This window comes from Loxodonta africana, chromosome 10, assembly GCF_030014295.1.
Source record: "Loxodonta africana isolate mLoxAfr1 chromosome 10, mLoxAfr1.hap2, whole genome shotgun sequence".
Taxonomy (NCBI): Eukaryota; Metazoa; Chordata; class Mammalia; order Proboscidea; family Elephantidae; genus Loxodonta; species Loxodonta africana.
In genome coordinates, this window is record NC_087351.1 from 80304574 (window position 1) to 80332482 (window position 27909).

The window sequence follows — 27909 nt, forward strand, 5'->3', positions numbered from 1 at the left end:
TTTGTGACAGTTGTTGCCAACTCTGTGATGTGTCAACACTCTCCCCTTCTCCGCCTTGGGTTCCCCATTCATCCAGCTTTCCTGTCCCCTCTTGCCTTCTCGTCCTTGCCCCTGGGCTGGTGTGCCCATTTACTCCCGTATACATGGTTGAGCAACGTGTATTATTGTTTGTTTTATGGGCCTGTCTAATCTTTGGCTGAACGGTAAACCTCAGGGGTGACTTTGGTACTGCGTTAAAAGAATGTCCGGGGGCCCTACTCCTGGGGTTTCTCCAATCTCTGTCAGACCAGTAAGTCTGGTCTTTTTTTGTGATTTTGGATTTTGTTCTACATTTTTTCCAACTCTGTCCGGGACCCTCTATTGTGATCCCTGTCAGAGCAGTCGGTGGTGGTGGCCAGATACTGTCTAGTTGTGCTGGACTCAGTCTGGTGGAGGCTGTTGTAGTTATGGACCATTAGTCCTTTAGACTAATCTTTCCCTTGTGTCTTTGGTTTTCTTCATTCCCCCTGCTCCAGACAGGGTGGGACCAGTGGAGAATCTTAGATAGCCGCTCACAAGCTTTGAAGATCCCAGATGCTATTTGCCAAAGTAGGATATAGAACATTTTCTTTATAAACTACGTTATACCAGTTGAGCTAGATCTCCCCCAAGACCATGATCCCCAGCCCCCTCAGCCCAGTAATTCGGTTCTTCAGGGAGTTTGGGTGTGTCTATGAAACTTCTGTGACTTTGCCTTGGTCAAGTTGTGCTGACTTACCCAGTATTGTATACTGTCTTACCCTTCACCAAATTACCCCTTATCTGTTGTCTAGTTGGTGTTTTTCCCTCCCCATCCCTCTCCTCCCTCATAACTACCAAAGACTATTTCTTTCTGTGTGCAAACCTTTTCATGAATGTTTACAACAGTGGTCTCATACAGTATTTGTCCTTTTGTGATTGACTTATTTCACTCAGCATAATGCCCTCCAGATTCATCCATGTTGTGAGGTGTTTTGCAGATTCATCATTGTTCTTTATTGTTTTGTAGTATTCTATTGTGTATATGTACCATAGTTTATCCTTTCATCTGTTGATGGCTACTTAGGTTGTTTCCACCTTTCTTCTGTTGTGAATAATGCTGCAATGAATATATGTGTGCATATGTCTACTTGTGTGACAGCTCTTATTTCTCTAGGATATATTCCTAGGAATGGGATTGCTGGATCGTATGGTATTCCTATTTCTAGCTTTTTAAGGAAGCACCATATCGTTTTCCAAAATGGTTGTACCATTTTTCATTCCCACAAGCAGTGCATAAGAGTTCCAGTCTCCCCAAAATCTCTCCAACATTTTTTATTTTCTGTTTTTTTGATTCATGCTGGTAATGTCGGGGTGAGATGGTATCTCATAGTAATTTTGATTTGCATTTCTCTAAGGGCTAGTGATTGCAAGCATTTTCTTCATGTGTCTGTTAGCCACCTGAGTGTCTTCTTTGGTTCTTTTTTTTATTATTATTATAATTTTTGTATCTAATTAAATTTATTTCAAAAAGAAATTTTAACATCATGAATGGAAAACAGGCATCATTTATAATAAAGAACTGCTAAATAAAAAAATAAAACAATGTTTCATTATATATATATATATATGTATATATGGTCCTGGTGATGCAGTGGTTCAGTGATTTGGCTGCTAACAAAAAACTTGGCAGTTCAAATCTACCAGTCGCTCTTTAGAAACCCTATGGGGCAGGTCTACTCTGTCCTCTAGGGTCGCTATGAGTCGGAATTGACTCAGTGGCAATGGGTTTGGTTTTTTGGTATATACATTACATATATATATGTATATATATATATACGTGTTTTTTTAATACATATATATATACACACTTAATTTTTTGTGTGTGTTTTAGGTACAAGTTTGCACAGCAAATCAGGTTTCCCTTTCACAATTTTCATTGCTCCGTGTCATTGGTTACAATTTTTACAATGTGTCAGCATTCTCATTATTTCCATTCTGTTTGTTCTGTTTCCATTGATCTAGTTTCTCTTCCCCTCCTTGCCTTCTCACCTTAGCTTTTGGGTAAATGTCAACCATTTGATCTCATGTAGTTCATTGTTTAAGGCAGCACATTACTCATGGGTACTACCGTTTATTTTATAAGCCTATCTTTATCTGGCTGACAGGTGACCTGCAGAAATAGGTTCAATTCCATGTTCAAAGGTTATCTTAGGGACATAGTCTCAGGGGTTCCTCTAGTCTCTATCAGTCCAGAAGGTCTGGCCTTATTAAGGAATTTGAGTTTTTTTCTACATTTTTCTTCCATTCTGTCTGGGACCTTCTTTTGTGTCCCTGGTCAGAATGGTAGGTAGTGGTAGCCAGGCACCATCAAGTTCTTCTGGTCTCAGGTTAGAAGAGGCTGTGGTTCATGTGGGCTATTAGTCCTATGGATTAGTTTCTTCTGTGCCTTTGAGTTCATTTATTCTCTTTTGCTCCATATAAGTAGAGACCAATAGTTGTTTCTTTTTTTTTTTTTTTTAATTTTATTGTGCTTTAAGTGAAAGTTTACAAATCAAGTCAGTCTCTCACCCAAAAACCCATATACACCTTGCTACACACTCCCAATTACTCTCCCCGTAATGAGACAGCCTGCTCTCTCCCTCCACTCTCTCTTTTCGTGTCCTTTTCGCCAGCTTCTAACCCCCTCCACCCTCTCATCTCCCCTCCAGACAGGAGATGCCAGCATAGTCTCAAGTGTCCAGCTGATCCAAGGAGCTCACTCCTCACCAGCATCCCTCTCCAACCCATTGTCCAGTCCAATCCATGTCTGAAGAGTTGGCTTCGGGAATGGTTCCTGTCCTGGGGCAACAGAAGGTCTGGAGCCCATAACCACTGGGGTCCTTCCAGTCTCAGTCAGACCATTAAGCCTGGTCTTATGAGAATTTGGGGTCTGCATCCCACTGGCGTCCTGCTCCCTCAGGGGTTCTCTGTTGTGTTCCCTGTCAGGGCAGTCATCGGTTGTAGCCGGGTACCATCTAGTTCTTCTGGTCTCAGGATGATGTAGTCACTGGTTCATGTGGCCCTTTCTGTCTCTTGGGCTCGTAATCACCTTATGTCCTTGGTGTTCTTCATTCTCCTTTGATCCAGGTGGGTCGAGACCAATTGATGCATCTTAGATGGCTGCTTGCTAGCGTTTAAGACCCCAGACGCCACTCTTCAACTGGGATGCAGAATGTTTTCTTAATAGATTTTATTATGCTAATTGACTTAGATGTCCCCTGAAACCATGGTCCCCAGACCCCTGCCCCTGCTATGCTGGCCTTTGAAGCATTCAGTTTATTCAGGAAACTTCTTTGCTTTTGGTTTAGTCTAATTGTGCTGACCTCCCCTGTACTGTGTGCTGTCTTTCCCTTCACCTAAAGTCGTTCTTATCTACTATCTAATTAGTGAATACCCCTCTCCCACCCTCCCTGCCTCCCCGCTCTCGTAACCACAAAAGAATGTTTTCTTCTCGGTTTAAACTATTTCTCAAGTTCTTATAATAGTGGTCTTATACAATATTTGTCCTTTTGCAACTGACTAATTTCACTCAGCATAATGCCTTCCAGGTTCCTCCATGTTATGAAATGTTTCACAGATTCTTCACTGTTCCTTATCGATGCATAGTATTCCATTGTGTGAATATACCTTAATTTATCCATTCATCTGTTGATGGGTACCTTGGTTGCTTCCATGTTTTTGCTATTGTAAACAGTGCTCCAATAAACATGGGTGTGCATGTATCTGTTCATGTAAAGGCTGTTATTTCTCTAGGGTATAGTCCAAGGAGTGGGATTGTTGGATCGTATGGTAGTTCTTTTTCTAGCTTTTTAAGGAAGCGCCAAATCGATTTCCAAAGTGGTTGTACCATTTGACATTCCCACCGGCAGTGTAGAGTTGTTCCAATCTCCCCACAGCCTCTCCAACATTTATTATTTTGTGTTTTTTGAATTAATGCCAGCCTTGTTGGAGTGAGATGAAATCTCATTGTAGTTTCGATCTGCATTTTTTTAATGGCTAATGATCGTGAACATTTCCTCATGTATCTGTTAGCTACCTGAATGTCTTCTTTAGTGAAGTGTCTATTCATATCTTTTGCCCATTTTTTAATTGAGTTATTTGTCTTTTTCAATAGTTGTTTCTTAGATGGCCACTCACAAGCTTTTAAAACCCCAGACACTACTCACCAAACTAGGATGTAGGACATCATCTTTGTAAGCTATGTCAATTGACTAAGCTGTCCCCTGAGACTATGGTCCCAAGCCTTTTAACCCAGTAAGCCAATCACTTGAGTTGTTTAGGTATGTCTAGGAAGCCTCAGTGACTGTGCCCTCTATGTGGTTTGTTATATATGTGGATATATATGTAACACATACAAATACATATATACATATGCCTCCAGATACCCCTATACATGCACATGCATTTACTCAGATATGCCTTTCTGTACACATATATGTATCCATATCTACTTACGTAACCACACACATTTTTTGGTTGTTTTTACTGTTGTTGCAAAATTGTATATGTTATAGCATTTACCGAAATTGACCCTTTTTCTGGTGTACCTCTTAGTGTCTTTATTTACCTTCGTCACATTGTGCTCACTTCACCCATATTTGACCTTGCCTGTCCCATCACCAAAAGTGTCTTACTATCTAGAAAGTGTTTACTGTCTAGAAAGTGATTCCCCATCCCTTTCCCTCCCATCCCTGTAACCATCAAAGAACTTTGCTTTCTGCATGTATATCTATTCTTGACTTTTTATAATAATGGAACAATAGAATATTTCCCTTTTTGTGATTGACTTATTTCACTTAGCATAATGTCCTCCAGATGCATCCATGTTATGAGATGTTTCACAGACTCCTCATTATTCTTTACAGTTGTGTAGTATTTCATTGTATGTATGTGCCACAATTTGTTTATCCATTCTTCCATTAATGAGCACTTAGGTTGTTTCCATCTTTTTGCTGTTGTGAATAATAATGTTGCAGTGAACATGGGTATGCAAATGTCTATTTGTGCTACTGCTCTTATATTTCTAGGATCTATACCTAGCAGTGGGGTTGCTGGATCATAAGGTATTTCTGTTTCTAGCTTTTTGAGGAAGCACCATCCTGTTTTCTATAATGGTTGTACCATTATACAATCCTATCAGCAATGGACAAGAGTTCCAATTCCCCCACAACCTTGCCGGCATTTGTTGTTTTCTAGCACCAAATTTCTTAAGGCACTGAGAACTTTATGATGAGCTTTAACCATACCAAGGTTCTGGGTGGCCAGGTCTGGTTTAATTTCCTACTTCATCAACCTGGGAGAGATTTCTTTGGTGCACCAGGCTTCTGAGTAGCATCAGGTGAGTTTCTCATTTATCGGGGCACCTTATAGTTAGAATGTGACCAGGTGAGAGAAAAAAGCAACTGTTTTAAAGTGCTACAATCACATTATGGGAATAAATACATGTTTAACATTCCTTTTGTTAAGAATTATAATAATAATATAATATTGACTGCCTACTATTTATCAAGTGTTGTACTAAGCACGTACTATCTCAAGAACTTTGTGGGGTTCAATTATTCCCCATTTTATAAACAAACTGAATTGTAGAGCGTTTATATAACTTGCTGATGGTCACATAACTAGTGATTAGTTGGGGTTCAAACCCAGAAATTCTGACTCCAGAGTCCATGCTCTTGGCTGGTACACTATACTCAGCTCTACAAGATGATAATACAACTACCACAGATAGAGCTTATGATTATATGTTTCTGTCATTGCCAGAGTTGAGAGGGTTCCCTGTTTCAGTATTATAGTTGTGGCCGTTTCTTTGTATGAACCCTGAAATCTCTTTTTGGCTAGACATTAGAGAAGTAGTGCTTTTAACAGTGGACAGAGTACTGGAGTTGGAATTAGGAGACCTGTGTTCAAGGACCAGCTCTTCTGCAGACTATCTGTGTTATTTTGAGCAAGTCACTGAACTTCTCTGGGCCTCAGTTCCCTCAGCCATACACACAGGTAACGATACTCAGGGATGGATTACCCAATAAGCAAGGTGCGCACAGGCTTACTTGTGCTTACTTACACAACTGTGCACTACAGATTAGTAAGTAAGCACGATTAAGCCCACACATATCTTGCTTACTGTAAACCCCCGCGTACCTTGCTCTCTGTAAAATACATGCAGTGCTGCTATTAGCGGCCGTCATCCAGTCAGCGCCAACGAGTGGCAACCCCGTGTGTTTCAGAGGAGAACTGCCCCACAGGATTTTCAATGACTAATTGATTTTTTGGAAGTGATCACCAGGGCTTTCCTCTGAGGTGACTCCGGGTAGGTTCAGACTACCAGCCTTTTGGTTAATACCCAAATGCTTAATCATCTGCACCACCCAGTGATTCTGCTGTCTTATTAAGTTATGCAAAACACACTAGAAATAGAAGTTTTTCTAAAATGAGCTAGGCTGTCATATTTTCTCCCCACATCCCGATGAGTTATCCTGGGTATAGGCCTATGGTAAAGTTCACATGTCTCCCCTCCTTGTTTTCAAGAAGAGCAGGATTGAACCCCAAACTCGAGTGTTTGCTTCATTCATTCATTAAGTATGAAGCATCTATAATGTGTAGTGCTTGCTGGGTGTTAGAGGGTAACAAAAATGTATCAAACTTGGCCCTTGTCCTCTAGAACATAAACCAAACCAAACCCACTGCCATCGAGTTGATTCTGACTGGCAACCCTATAGAACAGAGCGGAACTGCTCCATAGGGTTTCCAAGGCTGTAATCTTTATGGAAGCAGACTGCCAAATTTCTCTCCCACAGAGCGGCTGGTGGGTTCAAACTGCCATCCTTTCAGTTAGCAGCATAGTGCTTTAACCACTGTGCCAGCAGAGCTCCTTTAAGAACATAAAACCTACTGCTTTTTTTTGTCTGGTTGGTGGAACCCTAGAATTCCTGCATGAGGCTAACCGTGCATCTGAATAGGCTGCATGTGTTACATGCAGTGGCTAGGACAGAAGGAAAGGAAATGGGGAAAGGCCAGAAAATGAGGCCCACTCACATGGAACAAAGTCACACTGCAGCATGGCACCTAGTGAATTGCCAGGAGGAGGGAGACTGTTAAGGTCAGAGGCACTCACAGAAAGGAAGGATCACTGGCATCAGTGCCTGGGCCACCATCTTAGGAGATCACTGAGGATCACTAGGACAACACTGAGATGGGTTCCCGTGATAGGTCTATCCTGAATCACAGTGTGTGTCGTGCACTGGAGATCAGCCAGCAGGCAACCTTGATCACCAGGTTAGATCCACTCATAAAGTGGCAGGCTATATATAAAGCCGGCCTGTTTTTCACTGAGAGCTCGCTAGGCTGGCCAAGGTAGCTCCATGTAGCTTAGCACCTGTGGTGGGTGACTGTTTTTCTTGGCCAGCTGTTTAAGATGCAGCAAATCAGATAGGCTGCCACTTGGTTCCTCTGCTTTCTCCAGACACAAACAATTAAGCACATCCTGGTGCAATGGCCATGCTAGGCTAGGGAGCCTGGCTTTCTGTGCTCATTATCTGGTTTTCTTGTTCTTTTTCAGGCACGAGTTTGGAGAAGCTGTGAGATCAATCCTGAGAGAGCTGTTAACCTGTGAAAATGTAGCTGTTTATCACCAAATACTCTCAGAGGTGCTTCTCAGCCCAAGCCTTACTATCTATGGCAGCTTAAATCATTATCAAATCATTATTTAATCAATTTCCCCCTCCACTCAGGGTTGGCTTAGAGAATTCAGAGATTGCAACTCACGGGTCTTTTTCTGATTTTAAGGAGTCTCTGGGTAATGCAGGCAGTTAAGTGCAATCTAATTCTGAAAGATCATAGCCACTGAAAACCCTCTGGAGCACAGTTCTTCTCTGAAACACATGGGGTCACCATGAGTCGGAATCAACTGGACAGCAACTGGTTTGTTTGTTTTTTTCTGATTTTGTGTCCAGCTTGCATTCTTAAGCTGGGATAATCACCTTGCCCTTCTTGGTTTATTCATCTGTGACGTAGGCTAAAGTTGCCCATGCTTCTGGTGAAATTTAAGAATGAAACCTCACCTGGTTGCATTTTGAATTTTGTAAGAAATCGTCTCTCTGTATGAGAATGTTCGGATCAGCTGTGACCAGCATGATTCTAGACATGAATTGGAGCAAGCCCAAGCTGAACAGGCCTCCCAGGGGAAGTCACCTAAAACTGGTATGCCTGATCCACAATGTCCTTTGACCAATTGGCATTGAGAACCGCGATGGGCCTACTGATAAACAGTCTTGCAACTCTAAGCATACCTGGAGTTTGCAAGGAGTATGTGTTCGGGTTGAAAACACCCAAGTTAGTAATGCTATCTCTCTGAGAGGATATGCTTGCATGTCCTTACTAACCGAAGAGAGATTGCAATGGGAAGGGCCTGATGGAGAAAGAGCAGGAAAGTGTGCGTTGATCCTTGGAGGACAGATTATCATGTGCCAGGCAATAGATTCCACCATCAGGAAAGGAACCTAGAAGGGCAAGGAGGCCAATAAGAAAGGAGGTGACTTTTGTTGATGGGTCACTGTTGTTCAGACTTGGTGGGGGTGATAAAGAAAACCCAGAAACATATTTTACAGCTCTTCTTGGGTTGAATGAAAATACTGATTTTTTTTCGCCTGACCGGAATTTGACAGGGCCAGTTCATGTCTGGGTTTTCAGCACTTAATACAGGGCCCTTTTGTCTTGGGAGGCGGCTGGACTGGTTTTTCCTCCAGGCAGGTGCAGAGAGGGCGTTTACTGTAGCCTGAAACACAAACACCAAGCCCCTACGTTCTAAGCCACACACTTTCCAGTGTGGCTTAAGGAAATAAAGTGAACAATATCTCTTGCAACAGGCAAGCACTGTAAATGCCACTCCTGAGTGAAATACTTCTTAAAACTTTGTATCCGTAACTTGATCATCTCTTAAAACTTAATTATATGTCAGGGGAAGGGAAGCTATTGGCTCTTCCAGCTGTCCAGGTTGAACGAGAATGCACAATGGAGCATATCCGATTCACGGCCTTACTTAGGTAATCAGATTAATATCACCCGAATTGAATTTACCCTTTTGATATGGAGTCTTTCAGCTGCCTTGTTTCACATCTCAAATTCTGACAAAGCTGCTCGCCTTTGAGTAATTTCCCTGAAATCTATACACGGGAAGCCTGTGCTCTTTCGAGCACTTTTTGGGACTTGTACCAATTAAATCTGTTTCTGGCACACTTTTAATGGCATACTTTCCCCCGAGTCAACAACTGCTCCAAAATCTGAGGTCATTTGTTTAATTTAAAAGCAAAGGTTATGGAACAACCATTTCAGGCCTCACCAGCCAAGCCCCTGTGGCTTTGAAAAGGTGATGAGGCAGGGGAGAGGCTCATAAGCTGGATTTCTGATGTACAAAATAAATTATTCTGTTTTTGTTAAATCTGTATCAAACCAGGTTCGTCCACACCCTCTCTGCTAACCTTGCTCTCTCTTCCTCTTCAAACTCCTCCTTTTCTTCTGGGGCTTTCATATTCTTGACTGAGGTTTCCCCACTTGCTGTTGTTCTTGCAAAACAAACATCTGGTCTGGATTTTTGTCAGCTGGAGTTGAGAGAGAACTGTAAATGATGCAGTGATTTTTTTTTTTTTTTGTCCTTATTAAATTTATTTATAGCCAGTAATGGCTAGAACCCTTGATTAAGGAGCCCTGGTGGTGCAATGGTTAAGTGCTCGGCTGCTAACCTAAAGGTAGGCAGTTTGAACTCACCAGCCGTTCCACAGGAGAAAGATGTAGCAGTCTGCCTCTGTAAAGATTACAGCCTAGGACACCCTTTGGGGCAGTTCTGCTCTGTCACGTGGGGTCACTATGAGTGGAAATCTACTCAACGGCAAGAGGTTTGGTTTTTTTTTTTTCTTCTTTCTTTCTTTTTTTTTTTTAGAGCCCTTGATTGTAGGTTCTGGAGGAACATACAGTGGATGGTATTTCCCCCCTGCTATTTTCTAAATAATATCAAGGGTGGAATTACATGATTCTCTATTTGGGTGTTCTTGTTTTGTTTTCTGTGTTGTCGTTGTTGTTTCTTTTTCCTGACGAACCTTTCATTAGGACATTTTGTGCATCAGAATTCTTCTGTTATATCAGCTTATCCAGTATGCCTTCCTCTCTGTCAGTGAGAGAAAAGGGAATGTAACTAGTAGGGTTTTTCTGAAGAAATGCTGTGATGGAGCGAGTTCCTGGCTGCTGTAGACATGCAACCAGTGACACAGGCACTTCCTTTGCCAAAGGAACACGGCTTGGATCTTATTCCTACCTTTTCCACTTAACAACCTGTAAAATCTTCAAGTTGCCAAATCTCGAAGAACCTCATTCTTTTTCTCATTATTCAAAATAACAAAAGCCCCCATAAGGGGCTTGATGAAATAAATTATAAAACATTGCTGTGCCCTTAGACCTTATTGAATCACAGTGCTTGAGGGTTAATATAATAATTTAAGAAACACAACCTTCTAGATGAGGCAGTCAGATGACAACTTCTTGAGGTCCCTGCCAGTTTTATGATTTGAGATGATTCTTTGATTTTTCTATCACTGGTGTTTATATCTCTGTCATTAAAAAATGAATAAATAAAAAAGGAGGCAGTTTGGGGATGAGGCTTGCTACCCACAGGCATTGTCTTCTCCAGAGAAGAGACTACTCAGCTTCCTGCCACCCAAGTGAGCATCCTCATCCTGAACAAAGGAGCTCTCTTCTTGCTAAGTGTTAGTCTCTGTTGTTATGAAAGTGATTTGAAACCAAATGAACTTTCTTTTGGAAATGCTGCAGTTGGTCTCTGCCCATAGACAATACTGAGAGGGAAGGCTCTTAGAACACAGAAGAAAAATTCCTTGCTGTAATATCCTGTTGTTGTTGTCTTGTGTCAATGTGTTGATTGCAACTCATAGTGACCCTCTAGGACAGAGTAGAACTGCCCTATAGGGTTTCCTAGGCTATAATATTGATGGGTGACACCACTTATTTCAGTGATGGGCCTATGAACATAGCTTTGATACAGCACCATTCTATTTTATGATGTTCCTGTGTCACTTGAACACTGATGTTCCATCTTTAGTTTTTAAAATGTTAATCGATTATTTCATGAGTTATCTTGCTACAGCAAGACCCATCTTTTATGCTGTGTTAATTAAGAGCCTTCATTAATTAATAGAGCATAAAAGAGCTCATGTTCTCCACCAAGAAAGCCAGCTCTGTTTCATCTGTCTAATGGGAAACATTTGAGGCAGACCAGCCTTCATTAAGTGGCTGGTACCGATTTTTCAGTGATTAAATAAAACGCCAAGTCCGTGGTGCTGGTATCAGCAGTGAAATGAGCCACAGAGAGGATATTACTCGTCACAGTGTCACAATTCAGGACTCTGGATCAGAAAATGGGAGGCCAGTAAAGAACATTTATTTTCATGTAGAGAAGAAAGCAGAATCAGAGAGGCAGAGAGAAGTAAAGGGCACAAGACGAAATCCAGTTGGACATTAAGAAACACTACATCTTCCAAGATCAAAAAGCCAAAGAGTTCTGCTAAATTTGGCTTTTATCATTTTTGGAGATGAAAATCACAGAATGGATGAAGGGAGAAAGCTAGGAGCATAGAGTTCTCAGTCTGCACTTAGAATCTTCCATAGTATTTTCCAAATAACCGTAACAATATAGATACTAATAAAAATAGCATTTATTAAATCCCCCTAAAGAAGTGTCTTTAATGACAGTGTCGCTTGTTGTAAAACATTCCAGCTAGTGGTAGAGTTGGGATATTTACTGTAGATATGGCAACTGGAGTTGACACAGAGCCGCAGGTATTGGACACTAACAGGCTTAGTTCTCCCAACCAAAGAAATCAGTAATCCCAGAGAAAAGGTTATTCTGGCTGTGGAGCTTAGGGAATTTCAACAGAGCGTGATGGTTTTATATAAGGAATAATCTTAGACATGCCAGGATGTTACATGTAAATTTACTTGACTTCGTATTATGAGGAAGCATAATTTGATGAATAAGTAAGATTGTTTGCAAGGTGTCATTTGAATATCCATGCCTGACAATAGCTCCAAAAAATTCTTTGATTTATATCTTTTTTTCTATAATTCAGGCTCCAAAATTAGTTTTGAATCAGTCAGTTGCTTCATCGATGGCTCCTGGGGAGATTTGTAAAGGCTTATGAGGACGCACACATCTCTCCTACATAAAACTCCTTTCTCTGGCATCTTCAGCCTTGGTGGTATTGGGTAGAAGATCAGATACCTTATTCACTCTAGGCTAGGAAGGATGACATCAAAGTTTTGTGAGTTACTTTGCCCTCCGGCACCCAAATCTGATTTCCTCTTATCACCAATGGATTTGTAAAAGTTCTAGCTTTCATCCTCTGTGCTTGCTACTTTTTACAATGTCTTGAAGCCTGTAAACCCCGTGTTGTGTTGTCAGGTGCCGTCGAGTCAGTTCCTACTCATAGCGACCCTATGCACAACAGAACAAAACACTCTCCGGTCCTGCGCCATCCTTACAACCGTTGTTATGCTTGAGCTCATTGTTGCAGCCACTGTGTCAATTCACCTCGTTGAGGATCTTCCTCTTCTGCTGACCCTATACTATGCCAAGCATGATGTCCTTCTCCAGGGACTGATCCCTCCTGACAACATGTCCAAAGTGTGTAAGACGCAGTCTCGCCATCCTTGCTTCTAAGGAGCATTCTGGTTGTACTTCGTCCAAGACAGATTTGTTTGTTCTTTTGACAGTCGTGGTATACTCAATATTCTTCACCAACACGACAATTCAAAGGCATCAATTCTTCTTCTGTCTTCCTTATTCACTGTCCAGCTTTCACATGCATATGAGGCAATTGAAGATACCATGACTTGGGTCAGGTGCACCTCAGTCTTCAAGGTGACATCTTTGCTTTTCCACACTAAAAGGGTAAATCCTTTGCAGCAGATTTACCCAATGCAATGTGTCGTTTGATTTCTTGATGGCTGCTTCCATGGCTGTTGATTGTGGATCCAAGTAAAATGAAATCATTGACAACTTCAAAACCCCATGGCAGGTATGATATTGATGGAGAACTCCACGCTGTTGTCAGGACCACCGTTTTTGTCATGAGTGCTTGAGCTGGGGCACATCAGGCTGAATGTGAAGCAGGTGAGGCCAGTCTTTTTAAAAATCAAATAACCTTTGTCTTTAAGGAAACTAGTTTGTCTAAAAATAAAATTTAACTATACAAGGTAGTGAGCAGCCTTCCACATGTGAGCCGGGTTCCAGCATTTTTTCTTGCTTTTTCTTACTAGACCCTTTGCAAGCCATTCTGCTTCCTCTCTCACAGACTTCCCCAGGATGTTACAGTGATGGTGCAGCTCCTTTTGTGGAAAGATCCTAGGCCATGTTATTCTCCTAGCAGGCAGCTCTTATCACCAGACAGCTAACTGGCAAGGAAATTAGCTTGTGGTCTTTCATCCATTGCCTCTTAACCTCCCTGGCTATCTCCCATCTTTTCCTGCCCTGTGCACCTCATCATTGTGTGAATGAAACCCACACAGAAAGTTTCTGTGAGTTGTGGGATACAGACAGGGATGGATCACCCAATAAGCAAGGTGTGCATGGGCTTACATGTAATACTGTGCACTACAGATTAGTAAGGAAACACAAGTAAGCCTGTATGTACTTTGTTTACTGGTTAATCCACCCCTCAATACAGAGTAGATTGTTGGTGCCATGTCTACCTTGTTAACTACAGCCCAACATGTAATCTAGAAAGAAAAAAAAAAGACCAAGAAAATCAGTTTTAACAGACTACCCCTAGGCAGCTTTGTCTGAAGAGGAAATCATTGCAAGAAAATGAGACTTAATAAGCAGGCCATTTGGGAAGCAGGCAATGGCTATTTTAAAGGCTTGAAGTTTTAACATATGTGTATGCCTTCTTTTTTTTTTCTCTCTCATCTCTTGCAAATGGATAATGGTTTACGTCAGGAGAAAATTCAGGAAAAAACCTTTTTAAAAAAAATTTTCAGGAAATCTGGCCACTGTTTCTTCAGCCAGTGATAAATGACAATGCCACCAGCAGTGGCCTAGGACATCCTGGATTCTTGCTCTTATGAAGAGCTTGCATTCTCTTTGCAAAGGGTATCCTGTTCCTGTTGCAATCCTCATGCTATCTCATCTCAAGATCATCTTTTCCCTCTATGTTATCCTACTTAAAATAGCACCACTGCTGTTTAGAAGACTCTACCCATGGATGTTGATGTTATCTGGGGAGACGACAGGACAAAAAGAGAAGGTAGCTGAATATGGGCCCCAAACATGCTATAATCTAGCAAATTGACCCATTGAAACTCACTACTGTTATTTCAAGTCATGGTGTAAAAATCAAGTAAATATTATTTTGTCCATTTGTGCGGATAACTGAACACTCTTCATTTACAAAGTCTCAAGTCTATATAGAATGGTAGCACCATGGAAGAGAAATGTGCTGTTAAAAAAAAAAAACAAAACCCTGGTGGAAAGTGGTGTCTCCAAGGGTAAGTTATAACTGAGCAGCCGTTTCTGATTATAAAGATTTATTCAGTTGGTCTGCACTGACACTACCTAAATAAGTGGGAAGAACAAAATGCAGTTCCCTGGAGCTTCTCTGTTGCTTTGTATTCCTGCAAGTTTAAAGCAGAAGAGCCGATCCACTATTCTGCTGTCTTCCAATTTAAAACAGATTGAAAATGAAAGCCCAGAGGGAAAAGATTCTATCGTTTTACCTCCAGTCCATCCAGCCACCAAAGCAAGATGGTAGGGAAGGATCAGTCTTCACAGGCCATGCAGATCCCCGCAGCCTTAAACCTGTTGTCTTCTGAGGATGGCTCCAGCAGCAATTGCACCTCTTGTGCCCCTGAACGAAGGCAGCTGGACTTTCAGGAACAAAAAAATAGTGGAACCCTGGAAACCACTCAGATAGTTCTCGAAGCCCAGTTATTCTAGAATGTCTTATCAGCAGTTCCTTTCCATAGTCTATAGCCTTTGCCAGCATAATTATCAAGCTTTGATGTTTTCTCTTTTCTACCGTCATACTCGGTGTGGTTCACCTGGGGATGCCACAGCCTTTGTATCTGAAGGATTAGTGGAAGATAACATGTTGCTAAGAGCAATTTGGATGGTACTGAAAAATATAAGGGAAGAAATAGAGGGAGCAGCCCCTGTTAACGAAATAGTCTTGTGATAAATATTAAGCTTGAAAGAGAAGAATTGTGACCATTTGGGCTATATATGCCTAATATACGTCTGTATTTGTTTTACCAGCCACAGAAAAAACCCTTGGCCAGGGTGTCTTGAGGAATCAGACTTAGGGTGGACAAAATCATTAGTCGCCGATTCCCAGCACTATGCATCATAACTTTCAAAGTTTAGGGGAAACGGGCATAATGTGAGTTCTGAAGTCATTCTTGGTTCCTTATTCAAAACATTATTTCGTTTCCAATTGTGATTGCTTATACCTGGTGAATTCTAATATTCTGTGTGGGAATCACCCTGCTCGGCCATGGGGACCTTCCCATCTGCCTCCTTTGTGAATCTCTCCTCCTTTCAGTGCCTCCATATTTGGGTGCTAAAGAGGGGTACAGCAGCTGAATGTCATTCTCTTGGGCCTTGGCCCAGACATGCATCTTTCTGGAAGGATGACTGAATCCCCTTCTTAAATCTAAAGTTCCTCTTGATTAGCGGCTCCTTTTGTTTGTTGTTTTTAACGGCATCTCTCTCTTTCATAGGCAGCTTACAGGGATGTGTTTGAGAGTTCCTTCCAGCTGGGAAGCTGCCCAACTCCCACCAGCTGAGTCGGGAGACGACCTCCCTTTAGTTCCGCTGCTGCCTGTGGATTACAAGGACTCCACTTCCAGCCCTGGCCACAGTGGCCCTTGTCTGCTGTGCAAACTTGGCGTTGGTCTCCGGGTTTTCATTCTCCAGCCATCTGGGCATTTTGAGCACCCCTCTTATCTCAGTACCTTGGCACTCAGGACCACATGTCATCCTATCATAGAGACGGAAACAAAGGAAGCCTTCACCTCTGGCCTGTAATTCCCCTGGAACTATCATAAGTTGAGTGACAGGGGAGATTGTGGGGTTGGGGATGGGTCTGGAGTGATGTAAACGGTTTTGCTGATAGAATTATACAGAACAGGGTGACAATAGCTAGGATTGTTCAGTACCAGGATTCTTAGTGACTGGTTTCCTCCCTTTTCCCTTGGCCATTTTGAAACCTAGAAGCAAGGGGCATAAAGTCCCCAGTGGCCCCTGATTGGTGTAGCCTTTCAGGCCTGGCAGCCTAAACGTAGAAGCTGGCAAATGCTGTGTCCAAGAGGAGTGAATCTAGCTTCCTACTAAGAATTCTAAGTGCATCACCAGCTTTTTAAATTCCTCCTTCTACCTCTTCAACTACAGACTTTGGGACGGTTTGATCAGAGCCATTCCCTTCAGAGACGTACCTGGAAAGATTAGGCCTAGAGTGCTGATAGCAAGTCCACTATAATCGTTCTGCCTAGAGAAAAATAAGCATTTGTTCAAAGGACAGTTTCTCTGCCCACTTCACTCTCACTCCACTGTGTCCTCTCCTGTTCCTACTCCCCAGCCCACTGAACCGTGTGCAGTCATTCTGATCCCTCACCTTGCCTAGACCTCTCATAGAAGTGGTCAGTGAGGCATCAACCAGCCAAAGAAATTAGAGCTAAACAACGTTAAAACACTTCCCTTTAGACCTTAGTAGTCGTGTGGGGTTGTAGCTTCTTGAAAGGCAGACTTAAAATGCTTGCCTCTTTTCACAGAACTGATTTCACATTTGGCTCCTGGTCATTCATTCCCTAGCATTCATGCACGTATTGGAAGCCCTGAGCTTCCACTTATTTGATTGTACAGAGCAATGTAATATTAACAAGGCGTATCTTGGTTATGGAGCCAAAAAGGTGATGCAACTTCATTTCACACCGAAGTGGGTAGGTATTACTTATTTTTGTGGTGCGATGGATCGCTATTGTATAGCCTTTCTCGCTAAAGTCTTGTAACTCCCACCAAATGCCTGAGTGGGACTATGCAGATGAAGTGCTTATGGCCCACCAAGGGGATTTGATAGCTTGCTAATAATGTAGACAAGGTCTTTGGCACCCTTGTGGGGGGTGGAAACATGCAAATAAGGTGTACAGAACCCTAATGAGGGAATTGGTCAGTTTTGCCATCCTGCTAGGGAAAATGAGCCATCCTGGAGGAGGATAAGGGGGGACCTCACTACCACCTAGAAGAAGAGACAGGAGTGGAGTGCATCCTTTGGACCTGGGGTCCCTGTGCTGAGAACCTCCTAGAACCAGGAGACAGAAAGAGAGAGACTGTAACACCAAAGAGGGCATAAGACAGCAAGAAGCAACATCAGAGAAACAGTGGAAACAGAACCAGACCAGCACCAGACAGCACTGTGAGCCTCCTGGCCCATGGAGTGAGGCAGCTACAGTGGGTGTGCTGACCTATGGAGCTAGAGAGCTGAGCGCCTTCGGGCAGGAGGCTTCCTGGCAGAGTGGGATACCCCCAGGCACTTATTGGGAGAGCTAAAGAGCTTTGTAACACTTTCCTGAGCAGGGCAGAGGTGGGGCTGAGAGGGTGCCAAGGCCAGAGAGAGACCTGCCAGTGACACGGCTGAGAAGAGGCTGTGTTGGTCGAAGAACTGTATCCTGAGTCATTCCTGATTCTGAATTGTAACCTGTTATTTCTCTACCAAAACCAAAACCAAACCCAGTGCCATCAAGTCGATTCCGACTCATAGCTACCCTGTAGGATAGAGTAGAACTGCCCCGTAGAGTTTGCAAGGAGCGCCTGGTGGATTCGAACTGCCGACCCTTTGGTTAGCAGCTGTAGCACTTAACCGCTACGCCACCAGGGTTTCCTTGTTTCCTTAACAAGCCCCATAACTTTGAGTATGGTCTGTGAGTTCTGTGTGACCACTGCAACAAATTGTTGAACCCGACAGAGAAGTGGAGAATGCCATGAGAGGGACAGCTGGTGTCAAAATTGGCAAAAAGTTTGGAGAGAAGAAGTATGTCTGACATCCGCCTTATAGGAATCAGCCTTGGGCTGTTGATTCTCCTTCTCCCTTGTGAAGTTAGACAAGGAGGCCTGACGACACCATCGCACCATTTTTACAATTTTTTAGTAGTTGAGGCAGCAGAGACATAGGGAAGGTCAGTGATTCAGGATCATCCTTTATATCCAAACTTTGGTCCTCTGGTCTCTGTGATAGGCCACACTGATCACTTTCCTATAGAGCATGTGACTGATTTAACTGGAGCCATGGGTTCTAAATTTTGACTCCCCCTCCCCGCCCACTACTACCACCATCCAGTAGCCAGAACCTAGTTAGTTTTTGGTAGAAAGCCAACTAATGACATTTCGCGTGGATTCTACCCAAAGGCCTTTCAGTCTTTGTCTCATTTTAGTTGTACATCTCATCCAAGATCGACTCTCTGTGTAAAATAAACTCCCTCTAGTTTCCACAGTTTCCTTCCCAGAATCACCCATTGTTAGTCCCTGGTCTTCTGCCTGGCAAGCTTGGAAGAAACAATGGAATACAGACTGATGGTTGCTTCCCATGCTAACGAATGATGCCCTGATCTTTTATGTATCTGTAAATGAGTGAAGAAGGAATGCATATTCTCTGGCATGAGCACTGGCTCTACCACATGGTTTGAAGTAAATGGCCATTTTATTTCACATTAGGAGGAGAGGCTTGAAGCAGCTTGGCAGCAGATCTGTGGCCAGGTAATTAAGAACTATAGCTTTCTTCCACATAGGATATTAAATACCCATCTTTGGTCAGATCAAAGCAGGCCTCTTGGACTATCTGATATTTATAAAAGGCCCCATGTTGGGCCAGGACAACACGCTGTACATGTATTGCTTGCAATGTGAAAAGGAAAATATAAGACCATTTTAGCGTGTGTAAATAGATCTGCTAGCATTTGTACCTCTTAAAACTCAAAGCAAAACTTGCACTGACTTATATTGATTTCCTACTACTAAAACAAGTCATTGTCTCTCAGAGTTTGAAGAAAAGTGAATATTAACTGGGGCTTTTCTGAATGCAGACAGCAGCATTGCTATTTGGGTGATGTTATAATAAATAATATTGAATATACTGTGGACTGCCAAAGAAGGAACAAATCTGTCTTGGAAGAAGTACAGCCAGAATGCTCATGAGAGACGAGGATGGTGAGACTTCGTCTCACATACTTTGGATATGTTGACAGGAGAGACCAGTCCCTGGAGAAGGACATCGTGCTTGGTAAAGTAGAGGGTCAGTGAAAAAGAGGAAGGCTGTCAACAAGATGGATTGACATAGTGGCTGCAACAATGGGCTCAAGCATAACAATGATTGTGAGGATGGCACAGGACTGGGCAGTGTTTCGTTCTGTTGTACATAGGGTTGCTGTGAGTTGGAACCAACTCCATGGCACCTAACAACAACATAATAGGTAATATCTAAGTCTTACGTGCCATTTTCTTTAGAGCATTAACAAGTAGAGTTTATTTAATCCCTCATTCATTTCCTTGATATCTCATTGAGACAGTTTGGGTACTGGTGCTATGTTCTCTATCTGTAAAGTGGAAAAAAAACAGAGTATTAAGTTCAACTTAGACGTATTACAAGAAAGAATACAGACATTTGTGACCTGTGTTGCCAAGATGCTGCCTAGAGCTTTTAAACGTTGTAAGTTCTGCATTTCACCTATCCCAGGGGGGCCTGAACAGTGTATAACTTGGTTGAGGGGACAATAGGCCTCTGGCCAGGTTGTACTGGGCAAACAAATGGAACTGGTTCCAGTTTACTAACCTGGTACAAATTATGTGTTGGTCATGGAAGTGTTTTTCAAATCATGGGGAGCCACTAGTGAAAATCCATCGGTGCTTTGATGGTGGCCCTTGGAGATGCTTTTATAATTTGAAACCATTCCCAGTGGCAGGCCCAGGGAGAGGTCTTACTTCAGCCAAGATGCAACATTAGGCAGAAGAAAAGGGACCTTTCTGGCTAGTTTGACCCGTGGGTGGGCCCTGTTCCACATGTTTCTAATTAGGTATGCAAGTGAGCATAGATATTCCATGGCGACTCTCCTTTCCTTCTCGGCTATGAGATAGAACAACAGCGCCTTTGTGATGACCTCTGCAGAGCCGTTTACATTCGTTGACCTGCCTGAGCACTCTGGCCAGAGTGGATGCACCTCCTGGCTTACAAGAAACAGCCACGCTGTTGCTATGACAGACTTTGGAGGTCAAAGTGAAAAATAAGGTGTTTTCCTTGTTGTTCAGTAGTCTGAGTTCTTTTTGTTTTTTTCCTTTTACACACTTATCAAGGTATAATTTACATACCATAAAATTCACTCATTGTAAGTGTACAATTCAGTGATTTTTAGTAAATTTCTAGAGTTATGCAACCATCACCTCAATACAATTTTAGAACATCAGTTGGACTTATCTTGAAAATACCAAATAATAATCATAATTGGAATGCAGGTCATGATGAAGTGCAAAACACATTTTTGAGGCTATCTTAGGCTAGGGAAGGGGACCACCCAGGAAGTCACTGGAGACATCTAAATCCCAAGTTTCTCAAAGTGCATGAGGCCTTGAGATGAGCATTTATGTTTAGGGAGAGCTTCCATGTTTTTGCTCACCGAATGGTATGATCTACAAGAAACAGTTTGGTACATATCAACATCGATTAATGTTTCCTGGTTTTAAAGAGAAGGTGCAGAAGATGAGACTGTGGACCTTCCCTTCAAAGAGCTTATAGTCTACTTTGAACATCTCATCAAATGTTCATTTGCATGCCTGCTGATTTCCAGGTATTATGCTAGGCACTGCTAACATGCAGATGAGTGGGAGAAGGTTCCTACTTTCTGAGCGCTTGTAGTCCAGTCATTTACTTATAAACAGATAATTTCACTATGACATCATAAGTGCTCTGGTAGAGGTAAATACTGTGTGGTATCAGAGCATAATGAAAGGTCATCAGTAAAGGCTTCCTAGAAGAGATGTTACTGAGAAAACAAAGACATGGCTAATAAATGCATCGATCCTGCTGACATCATCTGAGTGCCTGCCCTCTGCCCCATTTGGGTGAGGCTCTGTGAGATCTGGTCACTACCTTCAGAGGGTTTTATAACTAGTGAGGGAAACAAGCTCATCACTACTTCCAATTAGATAGCTTCATAAAAATGGGAAAAGCAAAGAATGCTAGGAATTGGGAAAGAAACCATTTCAGGGAAGACTTTCTAGAAGTAGCATTTGAGCTCAGTTTTGACAAATAAGTAGGATTTCAGCAGGCATGGGAGAAGATGAGAGCAAAGGTTCAGGGACAGGAGAGCTTTGGATGTATTCTGGAAGCAGTAATTAATCCAAGATGGATGAATGCGTATATCATTGGTAGAGGCTATTTCTAAAACCCTGGTGGTGTAGTGGTTAAGTGCTATGGCTGCTAACCAATGGGTCAGCAGTTTGAATCCACCAGGCGCTCCTTGGAAACTCTGTGGGACAGTTCTACTCTGTCCTATAGGATCGCTATGAGCTGGAATCTACTCGACGGCACTGGGTTTGGTTTTTTTTTTGATTATGTCAGAAACAGGGAAATCAAGGAAACCGTAAGATCTGTATCAAGGAAGACTTGCCAGAGAAGCAGTTCATACTCACTCTGACCCTTGTGAATTCCTTATGCCAAGGTGGTATGATTAGTGTTCTTCTTCAGTTTTGTCTTTTGTGATTCATCACTGTGGACACCACCCACTGGGCCACCATCAAAGCTCCAGTGCACTTTTACTAGTGGCTTCCCATGGTTTAAAAAGGACTTCCTGGACCAGGACATAATTTGTGCCAAGTTGGTAAACTGGAACCAGTTCCATTTGTTTGTCCAGTTCAACCTGGCCATAGGCCTGCTGCACACTGGCCCAGAGTTTTAATGTAATACTTTCAAGAAGACTAAAACAACAACAATAGCAGCTCCTTGAAACATTGGTTGCTAACCCTTGAAAGGGTAATCACTGTACCTGGATAGCATTAGGGACTGGATAGAAGGTCTGAGGGAAAAAAAAAAAAAAGACTGATACCATTTGCTTTTAAAATTCCCAGGGTCCTACAGAGTAAACCAATTTCTAAATTTAAATTGCTGAGGACCTTGAACCTGGGGCTATTTTAGGATATTTTGAAAAGTAAGGAATATTATCGTTTTACAATCAGGAAGGAAAGAACTCAGTTGGTTTTGATATAACCAAGGAAGAGGGAGTTTTGCCTTTCTTTGTTTGCATGGACTGTTCACCTACTGTATGGCCTTGTTCACGACATGGCCGACCTCTCTCTCTGGGTCAGTGTGAATAGGCAGACTGCAGCTGTAGCTAGAGACAATGGGCAGCACTGTCAGGTGTTGCCCTTTCGATCCTAAAGGTTAATTTCATAGTATTTAGTGGCATCAAAACTACCAAAGAAAATGCTGCTTCATAGTTTGGGGAAATGTAATTTCTGTGTGTATATATATATATATGTATATTTTTATAAAGAATAAAGAAGAGAGATATTTGGAAGAATATAAGTGAGCCTATTGGCCTTACTAGACAAGCTAAATAAGTAAGAGGTGAGTACTCTAACCAGCATCACGTCTTAAACATCAGTCTACCAAAAATGATTTAAATGCCATCAGAGGGGAAGTCCCCTCCCATTGTTATTTTTTCTCTAGACTGAGATGCTTAAAAAAAAAAAAATTTTTTTAAATCCCTGTGTGAGGAAATGATCTTTAAAAAAAAAGCCTGAATTTAGTACTGTATTTGCTGAGAAGTAATAGTCCTAGAAACAAATTTTTTGTGTGTTTTCCAATGCGGTACTAATTATAGGTGGGGATTACTACTTTGCCACTTTGCAGGTTAGAAAAGGCAACTTCTTGGCCACTGCTCAGGGTTTCTAGATAAAACTCAGGGTGCCCAGCTAAATTTGAATTTTAGATCAACAATACTATTTTATCATAACTACATCCCAAATATTACACCGGAACATACTTATATTAAAAATAATTATTCATAGTCTATCTGAAATTTAAATTTCAGTAAGCATCCTATATTTTTATTTGCTAAATCTGGCAAACCACATGACTTCCATGATAATTTTGTCCAAGGAACCTGGGAGCTTTTATGATTACTGAAAGTTCTTATCAGTTTTAAACCAAAACAAAAAATATATGAAATAAAACCCTAAAAATATTATCGGGTCAGTCATACAAAGGTGAAGGGAGTTCGTTCTCATTCCTTTAGCTTTCTCTTGGGAGTGGCCCTCCTACGTTTAGCTCGGAATCAGACCTTGTAGAATACCTTCATGTTTCAGCTTTGTAACTCAGGTGATCAGGTCAGAATTGGGGCTGCCTTCTAAATCCAAAGTACTTATCTTCTTTAGGATAGCTCTGGGCCCTCTTGAATTCTTGCCTCTGTAAAATACCTACCTGGCCTAGTGAAGTGAAGTCTGACTAGACATGGCTCTGAGAATAATAATCCATAGAATAATAATATAAAAATAGCTATCATTTATTCAGTGCCTAATATGTGCCAATCCTTTACCTTCACCATATTGCCTTCCAACAACCCTATAAGACAGGTATTGTTTTCTCCATTTTACAATGAGGAAATGAAGCTCCAGAGAGGTTAAGTAACTGGCCATAGGTCACAGAGCTATTTAGAGGCAGAGTTGAGAATAGCATTCAGGTCAGTCTGACTCCCAAACCCCTGCCCCTGTGGTACCCTTCGATCCCCACTCTTCCACTCCCTCCCAAAGCTCCCAGTTTGACTTGATGTTGGAATCATCCATTTCTTTCCTTGCTGCTTTCTGGCTGAAATTAATGGGGGACTTTCCTTCTGAAATAGGCTCTTAACAATCTTTGTCTGTGTGTGTCACACAGCAGCTCGAGACATGGAGACCTGGGCACTGTAAGATGTTAGCTTTGGTTGCTTTCTATGCTATGTGAAAATGTTTAAACCAATGGGAAAAACATCCAACAGCTTTATTACAACATTTAAATGTGTCATCATTTTAATATCTTTAAAGAGCCTGAAGAGACTTCCAAACATTAGAATGTAAATGGGTAACAGCTACAAGATGAGCTTACATAGGAATCACATGATTGTCCCAAAATCGCTGTTCATCTAAACTCTGCAGAGCTACTGTAGCACTCAGCCAGATATTCTGCCAAAGCCAAAGGGCCTTAGCCCTCTTCACCATCCTCTCCCTCCTCCTAGCATTCTTCTTGGTAAAGAAGTAGCAAAAATACAATGCCCAGCACCATTTTCTTTTTGAACCAACACATACTCCTTCTGGTTCACAGGTTATATAAAATAGTTGGTCAGCATTTTGTTCTCCTCATCAAGTAAAAAGTTTTACTTGCCCCAGCTGGGAAAGTTCATGAAGTTATCCATTCCATTCCCATAATCTGCTGTGGCCACAGTTGTTATGTGTAAAATATCCCTATGGGTGTGGTCTACCAAGTATCCCAATAGCATTTCTCAAACTGTGGGTTATGGACCCAAGAGCCTGGACGAATTTTTTTCATAGGGTCACACTAGAACACTGACTCTTTCTCGGAAAAAGCTGTCTCAGTCTTTCTCCTCTGGCTTGAAACATTTCTCTCATCTTTCTTCCCTCTGGCGTCCCTTTATCTGTCTTAGTCCCCATTGTGCTGTGTTCCTCCTACTTCCGATTTCCTTTAACCACTAACTTCTCGACAGTTTTAAAAATCAAACCCATCTAATTCCAAAAGCAAATTCAAAACAAAGCAACAGGAAACTAGGGGGAGAAAGTGGGTGAAGAGCATAGTGTTACAGTGTCCGTTCTTAGCTCTAAAAAAAATAATTTTTTTTTTTTTTTTTTCTCAGCTCTACACAGGTGAAAATAGTAATCTTATTCTATTCTTCAAGTCAAGGGCAGCCCCAGTCACCCCCTACCCTACACACACTTTTTTTTTCTCCTCACATTCCCATGTCCCGTCCTTTTCTAATCCCTGCCCCCGCTTCAGGTACGAGTCAACTTACGTTGTTATTGCTAGGTGCCATTGAGTCAATTTCCACTCATAGCCACCCCACGCGAGAACAGAACTGCCCCACAGGGCTTTCTAGGCTGTCATCTTTACGGAAGCAGATTGCCAGGCCTTTCTCCTGTGGAGCTGCTGAGTGGGTTTGAACCACCCATCTTTCAGGTAGCAACCAAGGGTTTAGCCGTTTGCGCCACCAGGGCTTCGAGTCAACTTATAGGTTTGGTAAACTTGCAAACTTTTGTTTCTCTCCTCTGGGGAATGCTGATGTCACAGGAACTTCCAGGAACAATTTAGCAAGTGACAGCCTTAGAATATTTCAGAGAAAACTCCGGAGAGGCATCATTTATTAGTCCCTGCCTTTGGCAGTCATTGCCTCTGAGGGGCTCAGCAAGCAGAAGCATTCTGTCCATAACCTGTTCTTCTTTGATACAAGAAAGGCAGCACGGGTGTAGACCTTGAGCAAGTTACTTAAACTCTCTGTGCTTCCATTCCCCTGTCTATAAAAAGGGCAAAATAATCATTTTTCACTTCATAATGTCGCTGTGAGGATTTAATGAGTTAATATTTGTACATCACTTAGAACAGTACTTAGCACATAGTAAGCATGATATTAAATAAATAAAACAAGAAATAATAATAATGTCCTTCTTTTGATCCATGCTGGAGTAACTATATACAACTTCCGTATGACACCTAGAAGGTCCAAAATAAATCCAAGTGGCAGTTTACAAGGGCTGCAGGATAACGTATTCCATAATTTCACTCAAGGACTTTGGCAGCCTGGCTTTGATGTACCTCTTCTCACCTGTATTTTGGCCAGACTGATTGACTGTTTTTCATTCCAACTCCCCATTCAAAATTTCTTTCCATCCTCTCCCCAGTTGCCCTTGTTACCATCTCATATCGGCTCTCGGCATATATGAACCTGTTTTATTAGGTATCTTTTTTAAGTATCAGTAGAAATCACTGGTATCTAATTGCCAGGAAAGGACATCATGTCTGGCACAGTAGAGGACCACTGAAAACAAGGGAAACCCCCAGTGAGGCCGACTGACCCAATAGCTGCAACAATGGACTCAAACATACCAACGATTATGAAGATGGCGCAGGACCAGGCAATGTTTCAGTCTTTATACATAAGGTCATTGTGAGTGGGAGCCAACTCCATGGCAAATAACATTCCAGTATCTATTTAAGGCCTCTACAAAGCCTTGTACTCCTCTAGATCATAACTTCTTTTGGTCATGTATCACATAAACCAAAACCAAACCAAACTTGTTGCCTTCTAGTCGATTCCAACTCATAGCGACCCTATAGGACAGAGTGGAACTGCCCCATAGGGTTCCCAAGGAGCAGCTGGTGGATTCGAACTGCCAACCTTTTGGTTAGCAGCCAAGCACATAAGCGGTGCTCTATCAGTGTATCTTGATTGACTGATTTGAGGTTTTGCAGACTGGGAAGGGGATGTCCTAGAGGTGTGTGGCACCTAGTAGAATCTCGCGTCTAAATCTCATGGATGCACTCTGCTGAAAGGTCAATGTCTCCCTATTTTGTGCTAGAACAATTCAGAGCCTCTGCTGTAGGCCTAGGCAGAGACAGCTGCTGGCAAGTCTGAGTTAGGGGCATAGGGGGAGTGTGCTGGAATGTGAATGTGGGGTGAGAGGAGGAGTGCCTGCAAGCAGAAATCTAAAGACTTTGGATTTGCACAGTTGTTACCAAGAATGCTTTTAATTAGCACCTCAAAAAAATATATTTTAAAGGGATAGTTAAAATATACTTTTTATAATTCAAAGGGCTGCTTCTGAAAATATTCAGCTTTGTAGACCTGGTGGGAAAAGGGCTAAACACAGAGTTGGAAAAATCACGGTATCACCACTAAAAAGTACACAGACTGGATCAAAATGGCATCAACGTTGATGGCACTATCTAAAGCTCCATCATTAGGTGCTATTATTCTTATCCTGTGCAATTTTTGGTGGGTAGATAAAGAAAATATTATATGGGAAAGAATGTTTTCTGCAAGTAAATTCTGCTACTCCAGCACAATGGCACGTATGTCTTCACGCCCACAAATGCATTTACCCAGACCACGTGGCCATTTAACTCTCACATGTTGGAGGTAAGTTGGAAAAGACAGTTGGGAGAATTAAAAAGCGTTGAATTTTTTTTTCCCCATTTGTGGATAGCTTTTGATGTTCGTAGATGTATCATTTTAATAACCTTGACCAGCAGATATGGTGACTGTGAGGATTTCAAAAGGGAAAGCAGGAACAGAGAGAGTAAAACATCTGTTGTTTCTAGGGGACAGTCTTCCTAGCAGCAATCAGCCCAGAAGTTACTTCTGCCCCCAAACAGAGCACAGGGACAAGATAATAGGCCTTCCTGACCCAAACACAGAACACCGGGCCAGACCATGGGGTCTGGGAATGGAAGCGGATCGGAGGGATGAGATGTGCAGGGCGAGAATGGGACGGCAGTCAGTCTGTGCGAGCTGAGCATTATTGCCAGTGCAGCCAAGGACAGGGTCTATAGAGACCTGAAAGTGTGCACACTCATTTATTAATCCCTTCATTCTGCAGCAAACATTTATTGAGTACTTATTTTGGACGAGAGAGTGGGCTAACCCTCTACTTGTGACCTCAACAGGCATTGAGTCTGAGGCCTTGGCAGCTAAGGGTGGCATTCCATGGGGAACTGGGAGGCCTGCCAGAGAGAAGGCAGGTGGCCAGAGAGGAGGCACAGTACAAACAAGAAAGCACTGAGGAAACCT

The 27909-nt window shown here is 42.2% G+C and overlaps 1 protein-coding gene across 6 annotated transcripts in view; it reads left to right on the plus strand.

The window, feature by feature from the left end:
• Positions 1-27909, plus strand: part of RAD51B (RAD51 paralog B) — a 717077-nt gene that overhangs the window by 517159 nt on the left and 172009 nt on the right. The window contains exon 9 of one of the 6 annotated variants that reach the window (XM_023546295.2): positions 7598-24985. The exons of the other annotated variants lie outside the window; for them this stretch is intronic. Coding sequence (XP_023402063.2) covers positions 7598-7620 — 23 coding nt within the window. The 3' untranslated portion in view covers positions 7621-24985. Of the gene's footprint in view, positions 1-7597; positions 24986-27909 lie in introns of those variants that run through there. 6 annotated transcript variants of the gene reach the window in all.